Below are 25,641 nucleotides of genomic sequence, written 5' to 3' on the forward strand. Positions count from 1 at the left end.
TTTTAATTATAAAATTTTAAGACAATTAATTTAAAAAAAATAACATTTAAAATTATTGAATGAATGTATCAGGCCTAATTCAACTTTAAAAACTACTTAAAAGAAGAATTGTCTAAATTTCATTTTGTTTCTTTGCCATTTCTCGTACTCATCCTTTTTTAGAAGAACAAGTTCATAGGAAACCCACTCCAAATTACAGCAATGAAATTCAAAATCAACCACTTCATCAACCTTAATTACCCTTGCGTCATCTAGGTTATGCCGTGTGTTTGGAAAGGACCATATGTAGCAAAAGTAATGCCCATACATGAGTAAAGCTTTATCAGTTTTCGGCACCTATCGGCTATCTCCCTATTGCTCTTTTGAATTCACCAGCTCAAACCACATCTGATCTACCTTATCACCACTGGAAATCATTATAGATTGCTTTTCTGGAACATCGAGACTCATTGATTCCAACTTCAAGTTAAAGATATGAGCCTTAACATCCACCTTTTTGCTACAAGCCACTTTTGAATTTTCTTCCTCAGTAGCTAGTGAAGCATGAATTCCTCTTGTTCCTCATCCAAGTTCAACATTTGCACATCAAACTTTTCTGCATTGTGATTCTCTTCTACTATGTCCACATGATTAATGGGCACTTGTTCCTTTATTTCAATTTCTCCATTTTCTCTCCAAAAGATATCTCCTACTTTTCCCATATTTTATCCAGCCTCTCCTCATATCATTTAAATGCCCTATCAACAATTTCACAAATGCCCTGTTCCAAGTCCCTCAACTTCTGTTCCCAAGATTGCTCTTCCATAATCATAAAATACAGGAACAAGAAAAGAATGGTGAGTAAGAGTCAAGATTTTTAAGAACAGGGTTTGAACCAAGGAATTATTTTCAGAACCTAAAACAGAGTTTCAAAGCTAGAAATGAAAAGACTTGAGGGAAAGGGAAACGCTAGAGTATAGATCTAAATTTGGAACCCTGATAAATCAAGAAAGAAGAAATGGGAAGGGGAATAGAAAGAAACTGAGGAAATGAGAAGAAGAAGAGATAGAGGATGAGAAATGGAAAATTTGAAGAAGATATTTTATTTCAAGTAATTCTTGGAATTTTAAGAAGAAAGGATGAAGAAGACAAATAGGGTTCTATCGAGAAGAAGAAATAGAAGGGAAAGAAATGGATTAAATTTCTGGGAAAGAAGGAGAAGAAATCTCAGATATGAAGGAAGGAGAAATAGAGAAAAGAAGAAGAAGAAGAAGAAGAAGAAGAAACCCTAATTCCAGGGTTACAACACCTAGAATAGAAGATATTGAGAAGAAATTAAAAAAAATTAGGGAACAAGATAGAAAAACAGAGGCGGATTAGAGAGAAGAAAAAATTAGGGAAAGAGACAGAAAATCGTTAAATAGCTTTGAAAAAGAAAAGTAGTCCTTTTTCTTCAATGCATTAACTAAAAAGTAATATTTAGGTGAGTATGTATCTATGGCTTAACTTTGCACACCGATCATCTCTTGCTAATATTAATATTATCACGATGATCTATTTCTTATAAAGGAGAAAAATTTATTATTCCCTATAAAGTACCGAAATTACATTTGTAAACTTTAAGGGATATTTCAGTAATAAATTAAAATTAAGGAATAGAAATGAAACACGAGATAAAGTTCATGAATGAGTTATAAAAATTATCCTATATATTCATCATATTTACTAAGCAAAGAAAAAAAAACTAATAATTATTATTCTTAATTACTTTTTATTTATTTGAAATTTAAATTTAAAATTTTACCATTTTAAAAATATCACAATATTAATAATCTAAATAATACTAAGCAACATGTCTCTTCCCTGAATCTGTGTGTATACATATTTTGTGGATATGCAAGTGGCGCATTCAAACCTTCTGAAAAGTGCTACCACTCAATCTATAAGGAGATCACTGCATAAAAAACGGAATCAAAAAGTTTAAACTACATCTCATTGGACATCATTTCACAGTCCTCATGGACAATTCATCTTTTCAAAGGAAACTAGAGTTCAAAAACAAGACTCTACCAGAGCCACAACTTTTAAGGCTCAATGACTGATTCTCAAAATATAAATTCACAGTTCAACATGTTAAGGAAAAACGCAATCTGATTCTTTATCTCTTGTCCAGACCAAGCCCTGTACTTTTCTTCAGTTCAACATTTTTCTTTCCTCTCATTTTTAGCAAGTTCATCCCATACTCTTGCTTTCCTCATACTCTGTACAGACAGTTTCTCTCCTGGTTGCTCATCCTCCATGAGTCTCTCACAAATCATAAATTATGCCTGCAATCACTTGTTTCACTATCAGAGTGCAATGAATACCTTAAGCATGGTCCGTCCTGCAACATCCCATTTTCATCTAGACTACCCATTCCTCACATGTTTTATCATACACTCAGAAACAGATCTGATCCTTGGAGAATTTTGGTTCTTATGGTTTATGGTTACCCTCTATTCTACTCGCTATTGAAATACCTACCTTAGCCCTCTATCAATATGTAGATAAAATTCAATTGAATAAAATGAAAATTATACACATAAAAGTATTATATTATATATATATATATATAATTTTTCTTTTCAATTATATATATATATATATATATATATATATATATATTTATTGAGTTTCTTTATTTAAGGCTGAAGTTTTCAGCGCAATTGAAGGCCAACTGATTGCAATAATTTTTTTTCTTTTTTAGTGCTTCACAACCAAATGAAAGGAAGCTGGGAATAACTCACCGCCAAGCGCGGTTGCTTGTTAATAAGTTTTTGAGTCAGTGAGCTCAAAAATTTTATTTAAAATAAAATAATTATATAATAATAAATTATTTATTAAAAAAATAATAATATAGATAAATTTTTAATATATAATAAAAATTAAGTAAAAAAATAAATTTATAAAATAATAAATTCTTACTATAATATTAAATTAAATATTACTTTAAGAAAATTCTCATTTCCTTGAAAGATTGCATGATCACTCATTAATAATGCTATTAAAGACATCTTTTTTTAAATATATGTAAATAAAGAATCATTCAATAATTGGTCTAATAAAGAAAATGTAATACAAACGCTAATTTTACAAATATGTAAACTAATCGATATATACAATTTTCAAAATAATATATACAATAACTATTAATATACTTAACATAAAGCTTATAGAAAAATCAACAAACACCAATTTGTTAAATGATTATAAAATTAAATAAAATAAAATTTCCATAATTAAAATATTTACATAAATAATTAGAAAATTTTAATTCTTGATTATTAACAGATTTCTAGTAGATAGGTTTTATTATTTATTTTAAAATTAAAATAATAAGTATTTTGTGTGAAGTGTTATAATAATATTTTAAAAGTTTTAATTGGATAATATATACACCACTCAAGTAAACATAGATTCGCCCTGATAACTGTTATAGAAATTATCATGATTAATAATTATAATATAATCATTATACATATAATGATTGAATTTTAAAAAATTTTTATTTTTATAAGGTTAGATTAAATAAAAAACGTAAAGGAATTATGACTATTACACCTAAAGAGCCTTTATTTCTTCTTTGATAATAAAAAAAAAAAATTAAAAATTCGTTTTTCATTTTTAAATTTCAAATTTTGATATATAAACCTCCCTATAATTGCTTCAACTTTGGTCAATTTACTCGTTAGAGAGGTATTTATGTTTACTAACTATGCTGATTTGATGTTAATTATGATTTTTATTTTTAAATCTTGTTGACTAGAAAGGAAAAAAAATCCTAAATTATTTAGTTTCTGTATTTTAAAAAATAAATTATTTACTCATTAAATTTTATAGGATATTATATTTGAGTTCTTAAATTTTGAGAAATGAATTATTTAGTTCATTTAATTTTAATATATAAAATAATTTCATTCTATAATTTTAATATTTACAGTAATTTGATGTGAAAAATGAAATTACTCTCCTTAATTGGCATAATTTTCAAAGGGTGTGATAACTACAAACTCGACTTTATAAAATAATTAATTTAATAATTATTAAATTAAATATTTATATTTATATTTATATATTTATTATATACTTTAATTAATTTTATATAAATTTCAATGTAGAATATTTATTTAAATACTTATAAAATCTATTATCATACGAGATTAAGTTTATTTTAGACGTATTAATTTTTTTAAGATATCTTATTTATTTAAGAGGATAATCATCGCACATAATCATTTAACTTTATGAATATTTTTATAGAAGTGATTAAACTTTAATTTATTTCATAAAATTCATTAAATTTTAATTTTATTTCATAAAAATTATTGCGACTTTAATTTTTTCATAAAACTCACTAAATTTCAATTTCATTTCACAAAAATCAATATGACTAAAAATTAAAAGTTCTTTGGTTAACTTTTTAACCTATCAATTATTTTATAAATAAAATTACTTAACTAGTGATTGTTAATCGAGAAAAAATTAATAAAATAAAATAATTTTATAAAATTATTGACAAACCAACCTTTTACATTCGATCAAAATGAGTTTTATAAAATCATAATTAATTTTATAAAAAAAATTAAAATTTAAAAATTTTTATAAAAATATTTATAAAATTAAATAATCATTTATGATATTTACGATTTATTCAAGTGCCACCAACTTTATAAAAATAGACTTATTTTTATATGATATTAAATTATTTTTAAAACTAATAATTTTTATTTTTAATGTACATTAAATTGTCATATATTAATAAATAAATAAATAAGTTATTATTTTAAAAAATAAACTTACTAAATAAAAAAGTAAGTTTATTTTTATGGGTAGATAAACCATTCGTGATGCTTCAATTGGGACAAAAAAAAAAAAAAAAATCAAAATGTAATAAAAAGAGATTGTAATGAAAACAGACAAGACAAGAAAGTGTGAACCGTGAACTGCTGCCTGGAAACTTGAGGATCTTTCCTTTCTACCATGGTCTCTTGTTCTTGTTTCTTATTTTCCCTGAAAAACAATTATAAATTAATTTTTTATTCCCAAATATCAAAATTCCTTCTCCCCCTTCTCTTCAAAACCATATATAGCCAAAAGATTCAGCTTTCAAAGGATTCGTATGGGGCGCCACATAAAGCCCTAATGAGAAAGAGAAAGTGGTAAAAGAAATTAAGAAAATCACAGATACAAAGTATTAGCTAATTTATGTAGTTTCTTTCTTCAAGCCCCACCTTCTGTTCAAGTGATCAATACTGTCAACTCCTGTCATAACTGCTCTTCCCTGTCCGCAATATCGAGAACACCATATTCTCTCCATTACGACCACCACCACCACCATAAATGCTTCTGTTCAATCATTTTTATTGTTCATATAGAAAAGGATAGTTTTTTATGTGTTCAGCCGTAAGATGAAATGAAATGGAATAGGGGTGGTGCTGTAAGTGGGGTTTTCTTGGTTTTTTTCTTTGTGGGTTCTTCACTTTCAATGTGTTTCTGGCTTAGGTAGTATTTGTAGTGAGCATCTAACGTTGCTGCAGAGCTACAAAGAAAAGGAAAAATGTCAGAAATGAGAGTTTCTGATCCGAATAGGCTGCATTTGAAGAAGGAGCTTACTCAAATCAGAAAAGCAGCTCGAGTTTTGCGCGATCCAGGAACTACCCCTTCATGGAAGTCACCTCTTAGTTCGTCTAGATCTGCAGCAGCTGTAACTCTAGCTGCTGCTGCTTGGAAGCAGCTTGAGAATGAGAATGTAATCCCAAATGGGAGTAATTCCATTTTGAACACCCAATTCAGGGATAATGGGAGAGAAAAGAGAGTGTTCCTGTACAATTGGAAGACTCAGAAATCCTCCAGCGAGAAAAGTGCAACGGCAAGAAATGATGCTGATGAAGACTATGAGTCTCGTTCGATTCAAGAGAGCCTCGATGATAGCTTGAGCGATGCAAGGAATGCAGCAGATTCCAAGAGTGACAGTTACATTGGCGAGAGTAGGTCTGCTTCAACGATTTTCAGGTGTAGAGATGCGAATTCTGTATCGCCATCAACTAAAAGAGCATTGGGGATCAAGAAAAAGAGTAAGAAAACTAACACCCATATGGATATTATGTCTAGATATCAACAAAAAGAGATTAATTTGAGAAGATTGCTCAAGAGTCATCCTTCATTGGCTTTAGGTTTAGGAAGGGACGACTCTGTAGATCAATCTGATGATACCGAAGAATATGGTAATTCTGAGGATCTAAGAAAGATTTCAGGGGCATCCCCTTTTTTAATAAAATTTAACAATAAGAATTGGTCAAATTCTCCATCTAAATTTTTGAGGAGTAGTCAAAAAGAGGACTCTTCTTACTGTTATAGCACACCTGCATTATCAACTAGTTCTTATAATAGGTACTGTAATCGTAACCCAAGCACTGTTGGATCTTGGGATGCCACCACAACCTCATTGAATGATGGGGATGATGAGGTGGATGACCATTTGGATTTGCCGGGTCGCCAGGGATGTGGGATTCCTTGCTGTTGGTTCAAAAGGACACCTAGACACAGAGGGGTATGCGGAAGTTGTTTTTCTCCTTCCCTTTCAGATGCTATACGGCGGAAAGGGACTAGCATTCTGTGTGGTAGTCAGTCAATTTATCATAGACACCAGCGTTCATCATCATTTTCAAATAAGAGAAGAATTGCTTCCAGAAGTTCCCAAGGACTTCTGCCATTGCTTACAAATATTGGTGGCAGAGGTTCATCTATTGGAACTGGTCATAGTGATGATGAACTCTCTACCAACTTTGGTGAGCTTGATTTGGAGGCCCTGTGTAGATTGGATGGGAGGAGATGGTCTAGTTGTAGGAGTCAAGATGGGTTAGATATTGTAGCTCTAAATGGAGATGGGGAAGAGGAAGGTACACCTGAAAATATTCAAAGTTTGACTAAAAAATACAAGCCTCTCTTCTTTGATGAAGTGATAGGGCAGAACATTGTGGTTCAATCTCTCATAAATGCTATTTCCAAGGGAAGGATTGCCCCTGTTTATCTTTTCCAGGGTCCCAGAGGGACTGGTAAAACATCAACAGCCAGGATTTTTGCCTCTGCGTTAAATTGTAGATCTACAGAAGAAACAAAGCCATGTGGGTACTGCACAGAATGTGCTGATTTCAATTCTGGTCAGACTAGGTATCTATGGGAAGTTGATGCCACAAATAAGAAGGGAATTGATAAAGTTAGGAACCTTTTGAAGAAGGTTTCACAGTGGCCACCAACAGGCTCTTCTCGGTACAAGATTTTTCTCATTGATGAGTGTCACTTGTTGCCATCTAAGATGTGGCTGGCATTTTTCAAATTTCTTGAAGAACCACCACAGCGAGTTGTGTTCATATTTATAACAACTGATCCTGATAATGTACCTCGTACTGTACAATCAAGGTGTCAGAAGTACCTATTTAGCAAAATTAAAGATGGGGATATTGTGGCAAGGTTGAGGAAAATTTCTACCAAAGAAAATCTAGATGCTGAATTGGATGCATTGGATTTGATTGCTTTAAATGCAGAGGGTTCACTTCGAGATGCAGAAACTATGTTAGATCAGTTGAGCTTGTTGGGGAAGAGGATAACTACATCTCTTGTAAATGAGCTTGTGAGTTCTATCAACCTATCCATCCTTAACTTGTTCTACTTCAATTTAGCTTTTCAACTCACTTGTCTGACATTCTCTGGGTAAAGAATAATTTAGTTCAATAATTAAAGTTTCGTTCTTTTTACTGTGTGGATGAATGGTTTTAATTTTTGTATGCCCTTTTCCATACTTTTAGGTGGGTCTTGTTCCAGATGAAAAATTGCTGGAACTTTTGGAGTTATCAATGTCTTCAGAAACAGCACAAACGGTGAAGAGGGCTAGGGATTTAATGGACTCTGGTTTTGATCCCATGGTTTTAATGTCTCAACTGGCGAGCCTCATTATGGACATCATTGCAGGAACTTACAATGTTGTTGATATCAAATATAGCCATTCATTCTTTGGTGGACAAAGCTGTGAGTACCAACCTCTTAAGTCTTACACTGTACTGGAAAGAATTTTCAGCGACATTGAAGTTATATTTCAGCAAATGAGATTTATTCATGCAGTAGGAAAACACTATGTGAATTAATTTACATTTTAGATAAAGATTTTTAACAACATGACTAAATGCTATGTGATTTTCCAGCTGACATGAATATCCTCAAATGTGATGAGAGAAAATAAAAAGATTTTTAACCACCTAACTAAATACTGTATATAAGCCATCAGCTTCCTTCAGTTATTGTTTCCTCGTTGTGGTTTTAGTATGGCAACAAGCCTCATTACTTTTATATTTTTGTTTTTATTGGGAAAGGCCATCTGAGATATGAATCAATTTAGATCTATGCCTGGAGCTGGAACATTTTGGTGTTTTAACATTGTCTTTAACAGAACTTTGGTGCTGTGATGATGTGACAATTTCACCTAATTTTATCCCGTATATCTGGCAATACCTTAATCTTATAAATTACTCAATCAAGAATGCATATGAAGATAATTATGCACACACGCTGGACTTTCCCCTCTCTGTAATTAACCATTTACTATGATGTCTTGGATTGTTTTTAGTGACTGAAGCAGAACTGGAGAGATTGAAGCATGCACTGAAGCTTCTTTCGGAGGCTGAGAAACAGCTACGGGTTTCAAGTGACCGATCAACATGGTTCACAGCGACTCTTTTACAGCTTGGTTCAGTGCCCTCACCAGATCTTACTCAGTCAAGCAGCAGTAGAAGACAGAGCTCGGGAACAACTGAGGAGGATCCTTCGAGTGCTTCTGGAGTTACGATTCACAAGCAGAAATCAGATGCTCATTATTTACCTCGTAGATCAAGTTCTGCTTCCTTGTACAAAGCAATAAATAAAAATTCCAGTCATCAAGGAGAATTTGGTTTGAATTCTAATCCCCCTTCAAGTCGAACAATGGATAGCCTTACCTCTTCTGCCTCACAGGATGATGAACTGGTTGGAAATCTGCTATATAGAGTCAGAAACTCTGATAAGTTGGATCATATCTGGGAAAAGTGTATTGCAAAGTGTCACTCAAATACACTTAGGCAGCTGCTGCATGCTCATGGAAAACTTTTCTCCATATCTGAAGTTGAAGGTATGCCCATAAATTTTCTATACCATCAAGCTGCCTTATAGTAATGAAACTGTAACCAGAACAAATGTTGTTCTCTTTTTCCTTTCCTTTTTCTCTTTACCATTCTTTTTGATCTTGTAACATTGGATCTATGTCTGGTCAACCCTTCATTATTTGAGAACTGCTAACTAGTGATCCCCAGGGACTGGAGTTGTGGGATGAAAATTCAAACTAAAGTTCTGGCTCCCCCCGGCTCCTACCCCCAATAGTAGTGTATGTGATGGATGCTCTACGGCAAATAATATTCCTACTCCTACAGAAAACTGATATAATGATGGATCTTTAATTATTTATCAATATTTGTTGTGTATTATAATGTGAGATTATTTTTCAATCACAAAACTAAGATACTAGCTACCCATGATGATCTTTTTTCTCTTTATATTTGTGTTTTCCATTAATCAAATAGAATCTAGAATCATGCTCATGTCTAGTGGTTCTTTTATAATTAATCTTCTTGTTCTGCTGCTGTATGAATCATAATGAACACTCATTTTTTAATTTAATTTATACAACCAAATTTATGCATTGATTGTGGAGCTGCGAAATTTGTATCATATGGGAATGAAAGTCCTCAAATGGCATATCATCCATTATTTTGCAGTGTTAGTGCCTTTTGACATTTGATCCTGTTGTCATTGAAGTATTTAACACACATACACACACATATATCTAAAATCTTTCGAGAAAACATTGTACCATATACAGGCTATCTTGCTTCTTTGGACATGTTTGTTTTTGTAGATTGATTTGACTAATGTTTTCTCTAAGGTTTGGTGCTTCCAAAAGATAATATAAACATGTTGTAAAAAATTGATTTAGTTGATGGTTGAATGGGATGGCTTCTGCAGTAGGTTAAGTAACAAGAACCAAGATTGCTTTGATGGTTGGCCTCCTAAGTGTCCTTGGCAATTGAGATTTTTGTGCACATAGATGCTTGTGTGTTTGTCTTTCTACATGTCTTTTCACTCTCTTTCTCTTTCGTCCTCCCTCCCATTATACCTTGAGTTTGATATAGTTATATGGTTATTCTTGCAGGTGCTTTGGTTGTTTATGTTGCATTTAGGGATGAAGATGTTAAAGCAAGAGCTGAAAGGTTTATGAGCAGTATCACAAATTCAATTGAAATGGTCTTGAGATGCAATTTAGAGGTACGGATTATACTAATGCCAGATGGTGAGGATTCTATGAATTGTGTGAATCTAAGTGAGTTGCAAGGTCAAAAGCGGGCAGGAGCAACTTTGGGAATTGAGCAGAAAAGAAAAGCAAATGGCTTGAACCCAGTAAATGGTTACACTGATTCCCAACAAGAATCCCTAAAGTTATGCAGAGGAAGCTCCAATGATTTGGAGTGCAAACTAAAAGGAGGACCAGGAGATCATTTCAAATCCTTAATATTGCTGGATAGTGCTTTACAATCTACTGCTCTATCCAATGCTGAAAATGGTTATGTGAAAGAGGAGAGGCAGGAATCACCAATGCAGAGAATAGAATCCATCATCTGGGAACAGAGGTTAGAAACTGCCTGGCTACAGGCTGCAGAGAAAGGCACCCCAGGATCATTAAGTCTTTTGAAACCTGAGAAGAATCAAGTGCTGCCTCAAGAGGACATCCATCATCAAAATAAAATGGAATCTGCAAGTTCAGTGAGTCTGCCATCTCAGCATTGGGAAGATGAACTAAATTATGAACTCAAAGTTTTGAAAATGGAAGATCGGAGGGTGATCCATGAGGACCAAATTGGTAAAAGAGCTGATTGTTACTCATCATCTCCAAGCTTGTTGAATGATAGCAACTTTGTGGGCATTCCAATCAAAGAAAGCCTGTGAGTCTTTAGCTGATCTATTTTTAACTATTGTGAAATTTTTTTATCGTTCTTATTAATTATTCATGTTGCCATTATTTTCACCAAATTGCGGCACTTTTCAGTTTCTTGAATATGTTTAGCTAACTAGGCCTACTCACATTTGGTGAATTTGTTAGATTGGCTTCTCCCTTTGTTCTTTATGGACATTATGGACCCTATTTCAAAATCTAATTTTCAAGATTCATAGCCTTTGTTCCAGAATAGCAGAACAGATTAAAGTGGAAAGAAAATACTAACATTATTAGGTTGACAACTCAAGAGTCTTATTCTGCAGTTGTATATCAAGAAGAAAATTATCGTAAGCAAGGTGTGGGTCAGGTATTAAGCGAAACATAGAGTATGTTATAGTCTTCTTAATACTGCTGCTACACTGCAGAAATAATAGCTGGAAGTTGAAGTACTCCTGATGGATGGGCCTCAAGAATGTGTGATGATAGAACTAGTGATGTAAAGCACAATGAAGAAACTGGTGTTAAAACTAAAAAAGAGATGAGTATTTTTAATCTAAGGGTAATGAAGGCACATATTAAAGACTGTATAACATAATAATTTGACTTTACTGTTGTTCAATTATATAAATAATTATAAGAAGATCATCTCAGCGAAGGAATGCGAGAATTTTTCCCTCAAAAATAGAATTCTGAATTTCTCCTTGTAATGGTTAAAGTGACATATTTCTTGTTAATGAATTAATATCTCAGATCCCTCTTAAACTCAATTCTTGCTTTTGGTTTAGGATGTATGAATCAAGTTCAGCAAGCAGAGGTTGCAGTGGGCTTTTCTGTTGGAATGCCAACAAATCTCTTAGGCAGAAGGTAGAACTGTTTCCCATTAATTCTTCTGTTCAATAAAAGGTTGTCTCTCCTTTAGTAAGATTGTTTTATTTCTGTACTCGGACAGGTGAAAGGGACCATTGTTCGCTCCGGACGCAGAGGCGGACGACTTTCATTGTTTTGGGGGTGTGGGAAGCATAAGAAATCAGAAAGCATGAATATAAGATATATGGGATATCAGATATAGGGTTTGTTCGGTATTGCTATTGCAAAAAAAAAAGAGAGTATATTTTTAATATATTAATAAAAAATCATTGGCATTTTATCCTAGCCAATTGAATTAACCTAAGAAAGTAGTTGCACATTGCCATGAATCTGTTGAAATCATGATTCCTGGGCCTTACTTAATTGCAGTAAAGGGATCTGTTGCTATAGCTTTAAAAACTCGTTAATAATATAATAACTGTTGATAGCAAGGTTATAAAACAAAAGCAAAGACCAAATATTCAGAATTAGCATGAGGACAGGCCTCAAATCCACTGGCATGTTCATTGCAGATAGAATAACAGTTACAGTTCATGGATTTCAGAAATTCTAACACCCAATGAGAACATGCTTTGAAGTTGACCAAGTTCCTCAGGAATCACTCCTGAAAGATGATTATCTAAAAGATCTCTACAAGGCCACAGGAAAACAAAGTTGGAGAAGGGCCAAAGTAAGCAACAAGCTTCCTGAGACACACGTACTGAACATGCTTTCCAAGTCTTCCATATGAAGATGCAGTTACCATACAAAAACTAGACCAAATTACAAAATAATCGATTGATAATGGTAGTATGCCTGTTGAGAAACAATTCTGAATCATGTTAAAAAATTTTGCCTGGTAGAAACCAGCAGAATTGAAACCCATGTTAAGATCCAGAAGCCCAATGAAAATCCACTTAATATGCCAAGTCTCTTTAGATGGAAAAGTTATTAGTCATGTAACAGATAAAATATTTTTTAATTATGTCTAAATTAAGTTGGTATGCTCATATCAGTCTCTGATCAGAACATCCAACAAAATCTGGCTAGAGGTTGGTATTAAATTGAGATTTTCGCAATAAAATATTAAAGATTATTCAAATTAAACATATGCATGGAAAATCAGTAGCTGCTTGCTTCCTTTTTTCACGATAAAAATAATATTTTATTTAAGGAATTAATCCGTTTCCTCTAACTGCCACCAATTTCTGCCAAATAATGACGCGTAGCCATTAAACAAGCGTGTTTAATGAATCAATGCAGGAAATGAAATTGGACAAAAATTGCAGAGTAATAACAGCAATATTTTAAAATGAAAAGAATTTAATTGAATTTTCATTTAATTATATTTGATTTTTATTTTTTTAAAATTATTAAAAAATAATGTTAGAAAAAAAAAAAACTGAAACAGAATAATTAATAAAAAAGAAATTAATTGAATTGAATTACACAACATCTCAACTGATCTTAAATCCAAAACATGCATTACAATTGACTGATCTAATAATCAATCTATCTAAGCTTTAAATAATCTCAAGAAAATGGAAACACATCTGGTGGAATGGAGTGCAATTGCCAATGAAATACAGCTTATCCTTTATATTTTACAGATTTCCAACTTTGTTTACTTTTGGGAAAACAACTCCTGTGGAAGGAGTTGGGTCAATGCCACATAAAATTATACAACCCCACCTTCCATTGTTAGGTGAATATTTGATGATATTTCACAATCAACAGCCCATTATCCACACTTTTTAAAAGCATCCTTTTCCTCATTTTTTTTATATTTTATTTTTTTTATGCACAATCTAGACCATTATTGAGGGTAAGTCAACTTCAACGCCAAAACACAGGAGTGCTCAGATTTCACTGGAAATTTTACAAAATTTCTTGTCTTTTGAACGAGTGTTCATCATTTAGAAGTCCTGAAAGCCAGCCAAAAACTCATTTGTGCCAAGACTTGAGAGCATGTCTGTGGTTGGACAAGCAGTTCTATCTGCTTTCTTTCGAGTTTTGTTTAACAGATTGGCTTCTCCTGAATTGCTCAAGTATGCACGCCAGGAGCAAGTTTACGCTGAATTCAAGAAATGGGAGAAAATACTGATCAAAATACATGCAGTGCTTGATGATGCAGAAGAGAAGCAGCTGACTAACCAGTTTGTGAAGATTTGGTTAGCTGAGCTTAGAGACCTGGCTTATGATGTGGACGACATACTGGATGAATTCACCACAGAGGCTATTCAACGTGGATTGATTGTTGAACCAGAAGCCAGCACAAGCAAGCTCCACAAGCTTATCCAGACTTGCACCAGCCTAATTCCAACCAATACTGCGTTCAGAATTAGGATGGGATCCAAGATGAAAGGGATCACTACTAGATTGGAAGAAATTTCCAGTCATAAAAATGACCTGGATTTGAGAGAAAATTTGGAAGGGAACTCCAACAAAGTAAGAAAAAGACTTCCCACAACTTGTTTGGTGAATGAATCTCAAGTTCTTGGAAGGGAAAGAGATAAAGAGGACGTACTTGAGTTATTGATGAGGGATTATGTATGTGACAGCAAAATCTGTGTAATAGCAATAGTAGGCATGGCTGGGGTAGGCAAGACTACCCTTGCACAACTTATCTACAATGATAACCAAGTGAATGATTGTTTTGATCTAAAGGTGTGGGCTTGTGTATCTGATGATTTTGATGTTTTAAGCACAACGAAAACAATTCTTGAGTCACTCACTCACAGGACCTTCGGCTGCAATTTAAATTTGCTTCAGGGTAGACTACAAGGTATACTAACAGATAAGAAGTTTCTGCTTGTTCTAGATGATGTTTGGAATGAAAACTACCATAACTGGGAAGTCCTTTGCAGTCCTTTTAGAAGGGGAGCACCAGGGAGTAAAATAGTTGTCACAACTCGCAATGAAGGTGTTGCATCAATCATGGGATCTGTTGCAGCTTACCGCCTCAAGGAGTTGCCATATGATAGTTGTTTGCCTTTGTTCACTCAACTGGCATTGGGAACTAATAGCTTTGATGCTCATCCGAACCTCAAAGCAATTGGTGAAGGAATAGTGGGAAAATGTAAAGGCCTACCTTTGGCAGCTAAGACACTAGGTAGTCTGTTGCAAACTAAAGGCAGCCAGGATGAATGGGAGGATATATTGCACAGCAAAATATGGGACTTACCAGAAGAGCAAAGCATTATTCTTCCTGCACTAAGATTGAGCTACCACCATTTGCCCTCTCATTTGAAGCAGTGCTTTGCTTACTGCTCAATTTTCCCAAAGGACTATGAGTTCAGCAAGGAGGAGTTAATTCTTTTATGGATGGCAGAAGGTTTCCTGCAACAACCAAAAGGAACAAAACGCATGGAAAATTTGGGAGCGAAGTACTTTGATGATCTACTGTCAAGATCATTATTTCAACAATCAAGCAGAAATGAGTCACTATTTGTAATGCATGATCTCATCAATTATCTAGCTCAGTATGTCGCTGGAGAAGTCTGCTTCAGGTTGGAGGATAGGCTAGAGAGCGTGCAGAAAGCTCGTCATGTGTCTTACATTCGTCATCGATATGAAGTCTTCAAAAAATTTGAGGTACTATACAAAGCTCAAAGCTTGCGGACTTTCTTACCGCTACCAGTTCACATGGGACTTGGTATTCGCAATTTTTATTTGACAAGGAAAGTAACAGATGAGTTGCTGCCGAAGCTAAGATGTTTAAGGGTGCTGTCCTTGAGCGGCTATTGCATAAGTGTGCTACCAAATGTGATTGGCAAGTTAAAACATTTACGTTACCTTGATTTATCTCATACTTTGATCAAAACCTTGCCTGAGTCTGTGAGTGCTCTCTGCAATTTACAAACGCTAATCTTACATGGTTGTGGTGCGCTTTCAAATTTGCCTGCAGGCATTGTGAACCTCATTAATTTGCGTCATCTAGACATTACTAATACAAAACAACTGCTAGAGCTGCCCTTAAGGATGGGTAAACTGACAAACTTGAGGACATTGTCTAAATTTGTGGTGGGGAAAGGCAATGGATCAAAGGTAACAGAGTTGAGGGACTTGTTGCGTCTCCGTGGGCAACTAGCCATTACTGGGTTGCATAATGTGGCAAACATTTATGAAGCTGGGGAAGCAAACTTACAGTACAAGCAGGATCTTCAAGAGTTAGTCATGGAATGGAGCAGCAATATTGAACTCCAAAATGAAAGTGATGACAGAAAGGAAATGGATGTACTTGACATGTTGCAACCTCATAAAAACTTGAAGGTGCTGAAAATTGAATTCTATGCAGGCAAGTCATTTCCGAGTTGGATTGGGCATTCTTCATTCTCCAAACTCAAAAGCTTGACTCTCAAAAGTTGTGCTAAATGCTCATCATTGCCATCACTTGGGAAATTGCCCTTTCTTGCAGATTTATGCATTGAAGGCATGCGTAGTGTGAAAACTGTAAGTCTTGAATTCTATGGGGAAGATTTCACTCTCACACCTTTTCCATCCTTGAAGATATTAACATTTTGTGATATGCTAGAATGGGAGGATTGGTCTACAATTGCAGAAGAAGCTTTTGACAGTGAATTCCCCTGCCTCTGCGAGCTTCGCTTGAGGAATTGTCCTAAGTTGATACGGAGATTGCCAAACAACCTACCCTCGCTTGTAAAACTTGACATTAATAAATGCCCATTATTGGAAGTTCAGCTTCCCAAACTTTCGTCTCTCTGTGACTTGAGTTTGGAAGAATGCAATGAGGTTGCAGTAAGTAGTGTAGCGGATCTCACCTCATCTTCACTCACTACCTTGCAACTTCGGAACATTTCAAACGTTAGCCAATTGCCTGTGCAATGCTCACTAGCACTTAAAGTTATGCATATTATTAATTGCAGTGAACTGACAACTTTAAGGCAGATTGAAGATCAATTGCTGCCCAGTAGACTTGAGCAATTAGAACTATGCAACTGCAGTAACTTGAAAGAACTGCCAGATAGGTTCTTCAGCTTCACATCACTTGCAGACTTGAAGATCAAACGATGCCCAAAACTTGTGTCTTTCCCAAAGTTGGGGTCTCCATTCATGCTTAGACATCTCATTATTGAAGAATGTGAATCTTTGGAATGCCTACCTGATGGAATGATGACGCATACAAATACAAGAAGTGGAAGCAACAACATTTCCCATCTTGAGAGTTTGGAAATCATTAAATGTCCATCGCTCAAATCTTTCCCTAGAGGTCAGTTACCAACCAGCCTAAAGGTACTCAAGATTTGGGATTGCATGCAGTTGGAATCACTTCCTGGAATGATATTGCAGAACACCGAGTCACTTGAGTGCTTTAGTGTGAGGAAATATTCAAATTTGAAGACCTTACCTGAGTGCTTTGATCGCCTCACTCATCTTATTGAACTGCACATAAGCTATTGTGCAAGTCTAGAGTTGTTCCCAGAAACAGGCCTACCTGCTTCAAACCTGACAAGGTTTTATGTTTTCAATTGTCCAAATCTTAGATCCCTACCTGAAAACATGCATAGCCTCACAGCACTCCAACATTTAGGAATATCTAGTTGTCCAGGTCTGGTGTCATTTCCTGAAGGTGGGTTGCCTTCCAACCTAAAATCAATCCGGATCAATAATTGTGAGAATCTCCCACATCTATCTGAGTGGGGATTACACAGAATCCTGACACTCAAGGATTTAACTATTTCTGGTGGATGGCCAAATTTGGCGTCTCTTGCACAAGAGTGTTGGCTTCCTGCATCTCTAACATATCTTCGAATTGGAAAGCTCATCAATCTAGAGTCCTTATCCTTAAGGCTAGAACACCTCTCCTCACTTGAGGTACTAGAGATTACAGAATGTCCGAAGGTGCATTCCTTACCAAAGGAAGGGTTGCCTCCAACTCTTTCTATCCTAGAAATTTTGGACTGCCCTATTCTGAAAAGGAAGCTGTTGAAGAAGAAAGGAAGATATGCATCCATTATAGCCAATGTACCTCGTGTGGCGATAGATGATGTGTTGCTGCAATAAACAACAGGCATGATAAGTTCTGTACTCCAAAAGAAAAGGTATGTAACTACACAACATGATTCATCATTTCTTTTCCCTCTCATTCTCTTTCTAGATGGATTTATACTTGCACTGATTTCATGTTCATACCAGAGGAATGGCTGCTTCTCAAAGCTTCCTTATGTTCAAGAATGGATCTGCACATCATTGACAGTGCAGATTACGGTGCATTCTCCCATTATAAAGATCATCATCTTTAGCATACACTAGGTTTCATGTTACTTTCATGCTTTTTTGTTAGGTCACAAGAAGCCTCAAGTAGCTAAGAACAGCTTTCAAAGACTTCTTTATAGTGCACATCATTGATAGTGCAGATTATGCTGCATTCTCTAAATGTTTCAATGTGTTGCTTGATTTGCAGAGAAACCCAAGCTTGGTCAAGAATCTCCACTCTTTACCCACTGGAGCAGAAATAAATGGATAATGAAGAGGTTGTCTGTTTCCTGTGGCGGCAAGTTGATCAACTAGAAGAGCATACCCATTTGACTAAACTATGTAACAGCATTCAGCACTTACTTTTCTTGGACAGTATTTTTAATTTTTTATTATTAAAAAAAATAAAAATATTAAAAAAATTATTTTAATATGAACAAGGGTAAATGTCCCCACCTAAGTTAAACTATCAACAAGGGTAAATGTTTGTAGATCAGCCAGAGTTGTCCCACCTGAGTTAAACTATCAACAAGGGTAAATTTCCCTGATATCCTCTGTAGATGATATTTTCAAACCCATGATTACTTGAAGAATTCAGTGTTCGTATCACATTAGAAGAATTTCCATTAATCAAATCTGAATTTCACAGCATACCCAAGCCTCTCTAAGCCTTTCAAGATGAAAAAGTCCTAATCTTTATAGACAATTCACATTCACATTCCAACTGATGGCTATTATCATGTCATGGCCCTTTTGTAATAATCTTACCCACCAAGATTGAAATGGAGAGAGAGAGAGAGAGAGAGAGAGAGATAGAGAGATAGAGAATAGACAGAGAGATATGATTTTGCAGCCACAAGCATCAGTAGCCCTTGAAATTCCAATGTATGAATGACTCAAATATTGAATTCGACGCATAATTACAAAAGATCATGATCACTCAAAATAAATTGATTAGAATATATATCGCATTTACATTTCAGTTTCACCCTCAAAGGCAATTGTTTTATACATAATCTTTTTGTTTTTGTTCATCTAGCTATTTACTTGTTTATGCGTGCCACATCCAAACGGTAACCACTCCAGCTGCATCACCTGTGAAAAATAGGCCATTAGGACCCCTCTGAATTTCTCTAACCTCCTGTTCTGCAAAAATCCTATCCATCTCAGTGAATGAATTCAATTCAAACAGACGAACACAGTTATCATTGCAGGAACAAAACACAATAGGCTTCCCTTTTGCATCCTGCATACCAAAAACTTTCAGAATCCCAGACTTCTCTTCATGTGTTTCCGCTAGTTCCAATTTGCCTCCTTTCCTGGCAACCCAGAACTTCACTGTATGGTCTAACGAGCATGTCAGTAAGCACTGATCCCAACTCAGAAGTGACATCACCACATCCCTGTGACCATTTAGAGTTTGCTTGCACTGCAGTCTCCAAATCCCAAACCTTCACTGTATTGTCCATAGAGCCTGAATACAAAGAATTAACACCAGAACCAACATTTAAACAGACAGCTGCCTTTTTGTGCCTCTCAAAGTTGCCACCCTTGCAAATGGGTTAGCTTCAAAGCTCCCTCTCCACACCAAAATATCACCATTAGCGGTCCCGGCAAAAAGCAAATCCTTGTACACTGCCAAGGCATAGACTTGACCAATTGGACCATCCAAAGAGAACTCTTTGTTACCCTCTGAGCTTAAATTCCAGACCCGAACTAAATTTGGCAATCCAATGAATACCCACGAGCCTTTACAGTTTAAAGACCCAATTTCAAAACCAAGATTGATGACATGGTCACACTTTCCAGAGTAGTAATCCCAAATCCTGACAGTTCCACCTCTACTGCCAGTATAAGCTTGTCAGGCCCTGAAGGAAAGGCAACACCGACCACAGATCTCTTGTGCCCTTCAAGCCTTGGCAGCATCGAAAACCCATTACCAGATTGGAACCAAGAATGAAGAAACCTACAGTTATCCCCATAAGCACATCTATCCTTTACCCAAAACTTGCAAATCCTTTGTAAGCGCTTCCTGCGTTGATCTTGGATTGAAAAGTTATTAGAGGTTTGTTGTGTATCTGAGTAAAATGGTTTTTGGGGGTTGATAGCTTTCATCGAGATATCCACAGCAGACAAGGATAGCAAACTAAGGAATGATCAAAACGTAATAAAGATATATTATTGAGTTCCATAATTGTTAAAATAGGATAATCTTAATATTTTTAAAAATTATTAAGATAATATAATTTTCACTTCATCAAAACGTAATTTAAAAATAGATAGATAATTAAGAAGTAATATTACATATAATTTTTAATTTAATTTAAATATTTTTTAATTTGAGTCAATGTCTGATGCTATGCGTTCAATTGTTTTTAATAGAATGAGGGGCAGACATACTAGTTAATAAATTTTTTACTGATATTCCCTTTTGTCTTTGTTTAACTTCCCCTGTCATGTATAAAATTGGTTTTCGTGTTTTTCAATATGGAGGGTTACAGAGTAACACGATGATGTGGAAGAGTGTGTGCATGTTAGCTGCACTGGGTTGTCTTGCAAAGGAGCTCACTTTGGGTTTGATTACATATGCTGATATAGAACTTGAATTTATATTTGGCATTCATTTAGATGTTAATTGCTAATTTATCAAACTTGAGCAAATTTAGATATGTGTTTTAACTTTTAAGCTATTTTTTTAGAATTTGATATTAGCAATGCAGATATATCTATGCGCTAAGCAAATATGTCTGCAATGCTGCAATGCACGTGAATATAAAACCTCGAAAATATTTGCATTACGCCTTTTGCTTTGATTTATTTCTCTTTTAGGTTAGGATTCATTTGCCGTGATTAATTGTATACATCTAAATGAGGGATCCTTGTCAAATTGTGCAAGTTTTTTAAGGTTTGGGGAGACCTTAAGTTGTTACTTTTATCAGCATTACATTTGGTAATTACAAGCCTCCTCATCTTTTTGTGTCCTTGATTTTTCTAGCAACAAAACTACCTTGGATTAAGCACTTTGGTTTAAAACTTTAATAGGTGCTATCTGTTTTTAGTCTTGTTAAGTTGCAGATGAATTTATTGCTGTTGTTTGATTCCTGGAGTTGGAAGAGAACTTTGAACTCATTTGATTAGGTGAAGATTATTTGCCAGAAAGTAGAACTGATAATCACTTGCTCGAAATTGTTGAAACTATAATACAGAATTTTCACAAATTACATTTCTATAGGAATTCTTTGAGAATTGAAAGTGAAACAATGAGAAAGTAAGCATATTATTACCAAAGCTATATATAGAACAAATATATACATAAGCAAGTCAGTTCAAGTTAGTTCTGTTCATCAGCAGCTGAATCTAAACCCAGCTCAGACAAATTTGCTTGTACATGTTGTTCTTTTGTTCTGTCAAATAAGCTGTGTTTATGTGTGTTAATCACTATCCGAAATAGGAGTGGAAATTGAAAAAATATAAAGAAAGCAATGGGAATTGCGGAAAGAATAGTGATTGGAATGTCAATCCAAGACAATCGTTTTTGGAGCAGAATAAAGATGCTAGAGCCGAAGGCTATCATCATGGTTACTACAGAGAAGAAAAGAGTGGAAAGACCAATTATCAGTTTTCTAGGTAAGGACTTGAGGAAATCTTTCTCTGCAAAACGTGAAGTGAGGATACCAAGGAATATTAGCACAGAAGTAGTAGAAAAGAAGAGTGATAATGCATTTGTAATGATAAATATTAGAAATGCATCATAGCCTAAGAATATAGGAATGCCTGTTTTATCATTGGTGCCACCAGGAACTGTAAATGCTGTTGTAAACACAACAGTGGCAATAAGAGCAGCCACAACCATACAAGAAGCTGTCGTATTTTTCATCCATCTCTCACCTTCTTTCATCAACTCTGCATGTTCCTTGGTGAATAAAGCACTAGGCGTATGACCATTTTCATTAGTTCGTTCCTTGAACTTTGATGGTACCATACTCTCTATTTCCTACAATAAAACACAATAAATATTTTTATGTTTTTAATCATATTAATTTAGGGCTAATTTGATATTGCTATTTGAGCTGCTGTTCAAAAAAAAAAAATTATCTTAAATATGTTAATTACCAGTTTTTAAGTTAAATTTAATATGCTTTAGTTATAAGAATTTCAAAATAGCTAAATAATAGGTTTTTAAATTGCTTTTTTTAAACATGGAATGGGATGTTTTTTCAAAAAGTAGCTTCAACATGCAATGCCAAACTGGCCATTAATTTCTAAATTCAAAAGCTTGCAGGAAAATGTTAGATGTAACATTACCTTAAACCATTGTAATTCCTTCTGCATTTGCAGAGCTGTGCCAGGAACTCGATCAAGTTGAGAGGCAGGGGATAACTTAGCAGCCAAATGTAAGAAGTTATTGCCAAATACATCCCTTTTTGTCGTTATTGTGCGTCTCTTTTCACCCAATTCATATATAAGGCTAAAGATTTTTTCTTGACGAAGTAGAATTGCATATGCAAATAGTGTTCTTCCCTTGTTATCAACTCTCCATACTAATTCAGGGTTAGATGTGATCAGCTCCTCGATAAACTCAACTAGATCATTCTTAATTGCATCATACACTATTAGATTAAACCTAAGATTCCTGAGTTCTTCATTTTTCAATGTTGGTATTTCCTTGAATAGCAATTTGAGTAGGTGCAAGGCTTGAGCATGTCTCATCTTCATATCTTTTATGCTTTCAGGGACTACAATTACATGAAAAACTCATTAAGATCAACACAATAATGAATGTTTGATAGATTTAAGTAGTTGATGTTACTTACCAAGATGTTTTAAGACTCTCCAAAGAAGCCCATGTGCAAGGTTGACAACTGCAATAAAAAGATCATATTTGCTTAATGCATGATTTGCAAGAATAATTAGATCACTAACATGAAAAAAATTTAGCATATACCTTGTTTTCTTGTGCTTCTGCCATCACCTGAATCTTGATTGCAAGGAATTTGGTCATTCTCCTCATCACGGGGCTCTGGTGGACTAATATCATCTTGATAGAAGTTTGGAACACCTTTCATGTCAATTTATAATTTCATTTTAGCTGCTTGAATGCAATTATCTTCAATGTTTATAATGAATATAATTATGTTGTACTTACATGAGTATAACCATCGGTTCCAAAATCCAAGATTACTTCCACTTAGAAATGCAGAACTTTTCTTAGCTAGCAATTTTATAGCACAATTTCTATTAAAATCCTCCATAAAACCGAGTTGTCGGTACCCCTCTTTCTTCAGTAGACACAGTGCTTCATCTTTAGTGACAAATTATAAAACAATTATAAATTGGGATATCAAAGAAATAACAAACATAAAGCCAATTAAATAGCTTAGGAGATACTAAAAGAGAGTATTAAAAAGGTTTACATTTGATAAATATTTTTAAGCAAGAAAAGAAGAGAATGGCATACCATAAAGCCCATCACTGATCAAGCAATTTAGAAGTGTGGCACCATTCTTACCACCACATTGTGGACTGAGAAGCTGAATGGGAGTTTGCTGAAGAAGATAATGTATAACTTCTCTTCGGCCATATAAAGAAGCCGTGACAATTGGAAGACAACCATCATAATCATTTCCTTTAGCAACCAATTTTTTATTCTTTGCCAACATGATCGACATCATATCTATCCTTCCATTCAAGGCTGCAAGAGTGAAAGCTGTATTACCATAATTTGATGTCATTTCCAAGTCTTCTTCTGACATTAACTTCACCAACTCTTCTACAATCTTCAATTCTCCAGCCAAAACAGCTACTTGAAGAGCATTAACACCCATCAATGATATCTTTGTCCTTATATCATTAGGATTCCTTGATAGCCAATCTTTAGTTGTTTCCCAATTTCTCTTTTCTATAGCCTTGTATAGGGTTCTGTATTGAAGGATGCTTGATGTTTCTACAATAACACACAAACATACACACACACATAACAAATATATGTTGATTATCATACTGAAAATTTGTCAAAATTTAGATAAATAAGTACCTTCTTCCTTGTAGTGCTTAACCATGGAGGGCTTTTCAGCCAAGTGCTTCCAGACAAATTTGGCCGAATCAACTTCATCTGGGTACTTGCTCATCAAATTTGAAATGGTGTCTTGCTCGCAAGAACTTTCAATAACATGTAAAGCCATAGAATTCTTCTTGATCCAATCCTTGTAGTTGGGATCATTTTCTTGGGGTTTTTCTTCCTTCCCAAACACTACACTCCCCAAGTCTTGACCAATCAAGTAGTGTTTCATGCATTCCTTCCACTTTTCAAAATTAGCTTCTGTTCGCTTTTCACTGACAAAGTTAGCAAATCCACTTGCAGTTGCTGTTGCCATTGCTACTAGGTCAAAATTCAAATATATAGTTATTTTCTTTTCCTGTAAAAATGTCTAAAATGCTAATAGGCAATCAAGTACAAAAGTCAGCATTGTTCTAATTATGTCTTTCCATAAATCAATGAATCCTTAACATGAAATAAAAATGCTAATTACAACTAAGGAAAATACCAAATACTAAATTAAGAATAGAACTTATCTTACCAAATATGTAGATGACTAAAAAGTTGTTCTAAGCTTTCAGGTAAATGCCTTTGGATACAATGAATTAAGAAAGCTCATATATTTATATACAAATGTAGGTCTTAACTATTCATGGATAATAGACATTACTTTTATTGATGCTTTTCCCTTTTCTATAACTTGTGAACAAAGTATATATATAAGCTTGCAATATGAAAGGGAGAATGTTTGATGAAGAAAGATTATTTATTTTTGAGATAAAGAAAGAGGATATGAAAAAATTTAATGAAGAGAACCTATGCTTTTACAAATTCTTTCATTTCTATCTCTTCATATGAATGGGAGAAATTTTGATGAAAAAGATTATTTTTTGAGATAAGAGATTTATGGAAGAATTTGATGAAGAGAGAACCTATTCTTTCCTTTAATTTAGAACTTATTCTTTCACATATATGTGAAAGGTAGAAAGTTTGATGATAAATTACAACCTATTAATCATCCATTAATGGAAAGAATAGAACCTATTCTTCCATTCTTTCCATTCATTTAGGACCTGTTTTTTCATATAGTCTTAACTTTTCTTTTTCACTTTTCTTAAATTGCATTTCACTTTTGTTTTTTTTTTAAGTATTTAATTTATTAATTTTCTAATATACTCCTATTTTAATATACATTACAATAGAAGAATTTCATTTCATTTTCTTCAATTAATTTAAATTGTCAATCATGCAATAAAAAAGTTATGGGCTATGTAAAATTATTATTATTATTATTATTATTATTATTATTATTATTATTATTATTATTATGTTTTTTAAATCTATAAAAGAGTTGCCAACATTCTCCACGTTATCTCACAAGATGTGAGGAGGTGTTTCCTCTAGGAGGCTAGCTTGAGCTTTGTTCTTGATATGACGGGAAGAATAAAAGATCATGTAATTTTAATAAGAAAAAAGTTCAAAGAAGTCTGTGTATTTTCAGTGGAGTGTT

General features: G+C 34.2%; 4 protein-coding genes across 6 annotated transcripts; 2 read left to right on the plus strand and 2 right to left on the minus strand.

Moving 5' to 3' along the window:
* Window positions 1-4,952: 4,952 nt before the first annotated feature.
* On the plus strand, window positions 4,953-12,198 carry LOC110642948 (protein STICHEL). The gene is made up of 6 exons (XM_058131905.1): window positions 4,953-7,648; window positions 7,824-8,043; window positions 8,639-9,175; window positions 10,253-11,039; window positions 11,818-11,896; window positions 11,982-12,198. Exons 1-6 carry the CDS (start codon window positions 5,576-5,578, stop codon window positions 12,099-12,101), a joined length of 3,816 nt encoding a protein of 1,271 aa, XP_057987888.1. The 5' UTR covers window positions 4,953-5,575; the 3' UTR covers window positions 12,102-12,198.
* A 1,441-nt stretch (window positions 12,199-13,639) lies between these two features.
* On the plus strand, window positions 13,640-18,700 carry LOC110642951 (putative disease resistance RPP13-like protein 1). 3 transcript variants are annotated; one of them, XR_002492527.2, is made up of 3 exons: window positions 13,640-17,940; window positions 18,035-18,151; window positions 18,303-18,700. XR_002492527.2 is itself a non-coding variant. In XM_021795155.2 (2 exons), the coding sequence occupies exon 1, from the start codon at window positions 13,847-13,849 to the stop codon at window positions 17,900-17,902; it is 4,056 nt and encodes a 1,351-aa protein (XP_021650847.2). In that variant the 5' UTR covers window positions 13,641-13,846; the 3' UTR covers window positions 17,903-17,940; window positions 18,303-18,700. The 3 variants fall into 3 exon arrangements, 1 of the variants encoding a protein (XP_021650847.2); XR_002492528.2 differs by having other exon boundaries at window positions 18,035-18,106; XM_021795155.2 differs by lacking the exon at window positions 18,035-18,151 and having other exon boundaries at window positions 13,641-17,940.
* A 445-nt stretch (window positions 18,701-19,145) lies between these two features.
* LOC110642953 (zinc finger CCCH domain-containing protein 48-like) lies at window positions 19,146-20,209 on the minus strand. Its single transcript, XM_058133053.1, has 4 exons — window positions 19,897-20,209; window positions 19,694-19,843; window positions 19,447-19,568; window positions 19,146-19,340 (listed from the first exon to the last, which is right to left on the minus strand). Exons 1-4 carry the CDS (start codon window positions 20,207-20,209, stop codon window positions 19,146-19,148), a joined length of 780 nt encoding a protein of 259 aa, XP_057989036.1.
* A 1,138-nt stretch (window positions 20,210-21,347) lies between these two features.
* Window positions 21,348-24,830, minus strand: LOC110642637 (uncharacterized). Its single transcript, XM_021794748.2, has 8 exons — window positions 24,673-24,830; window positions 24,129-24,470; window positions 23,553-24,038; window positions 23,241-23,396; window positions 23,040-23,153; window positions 22,909-22,956; window positions 22,400-22,830; window positions 21,348-22,088 (listed from the first exon to the last, which is right to left on the minus strand). The coding sequence occupies exons 2-8, from the start codon at window positions 24,466-24,468 to the stop codon at window positions 21,426-21,428; spliced, it is 2,238 nt and encodes a 745-aa protein (XP_021650440.2). The 5' UTR covers window positions 24,469-24,470; window positions 24,673-24,830; the 3' UTR covers window positions 21,348-21,425.
* Between the last annotated feature and the right edge of the window lie 811 nt (window positions 24,831-25,641).

The sequence above is a fragment of the Hevea brasiliensis genome, chromosome 13 (assembly GCF_030052815.1).
Source record: "Hevea brasiliensis isolate MT/VB/25A 57/8 chromosome 13, ASM3005281v1, whole genome shotgun sequence".
Classification (NCBI taxonomy): Eukaryota; Viridiplantae; Streptophyta; class Magnoliopsida; order Malpighiales; family Euphorbiaceae; genus Hevea; species Hevea brasiliensis.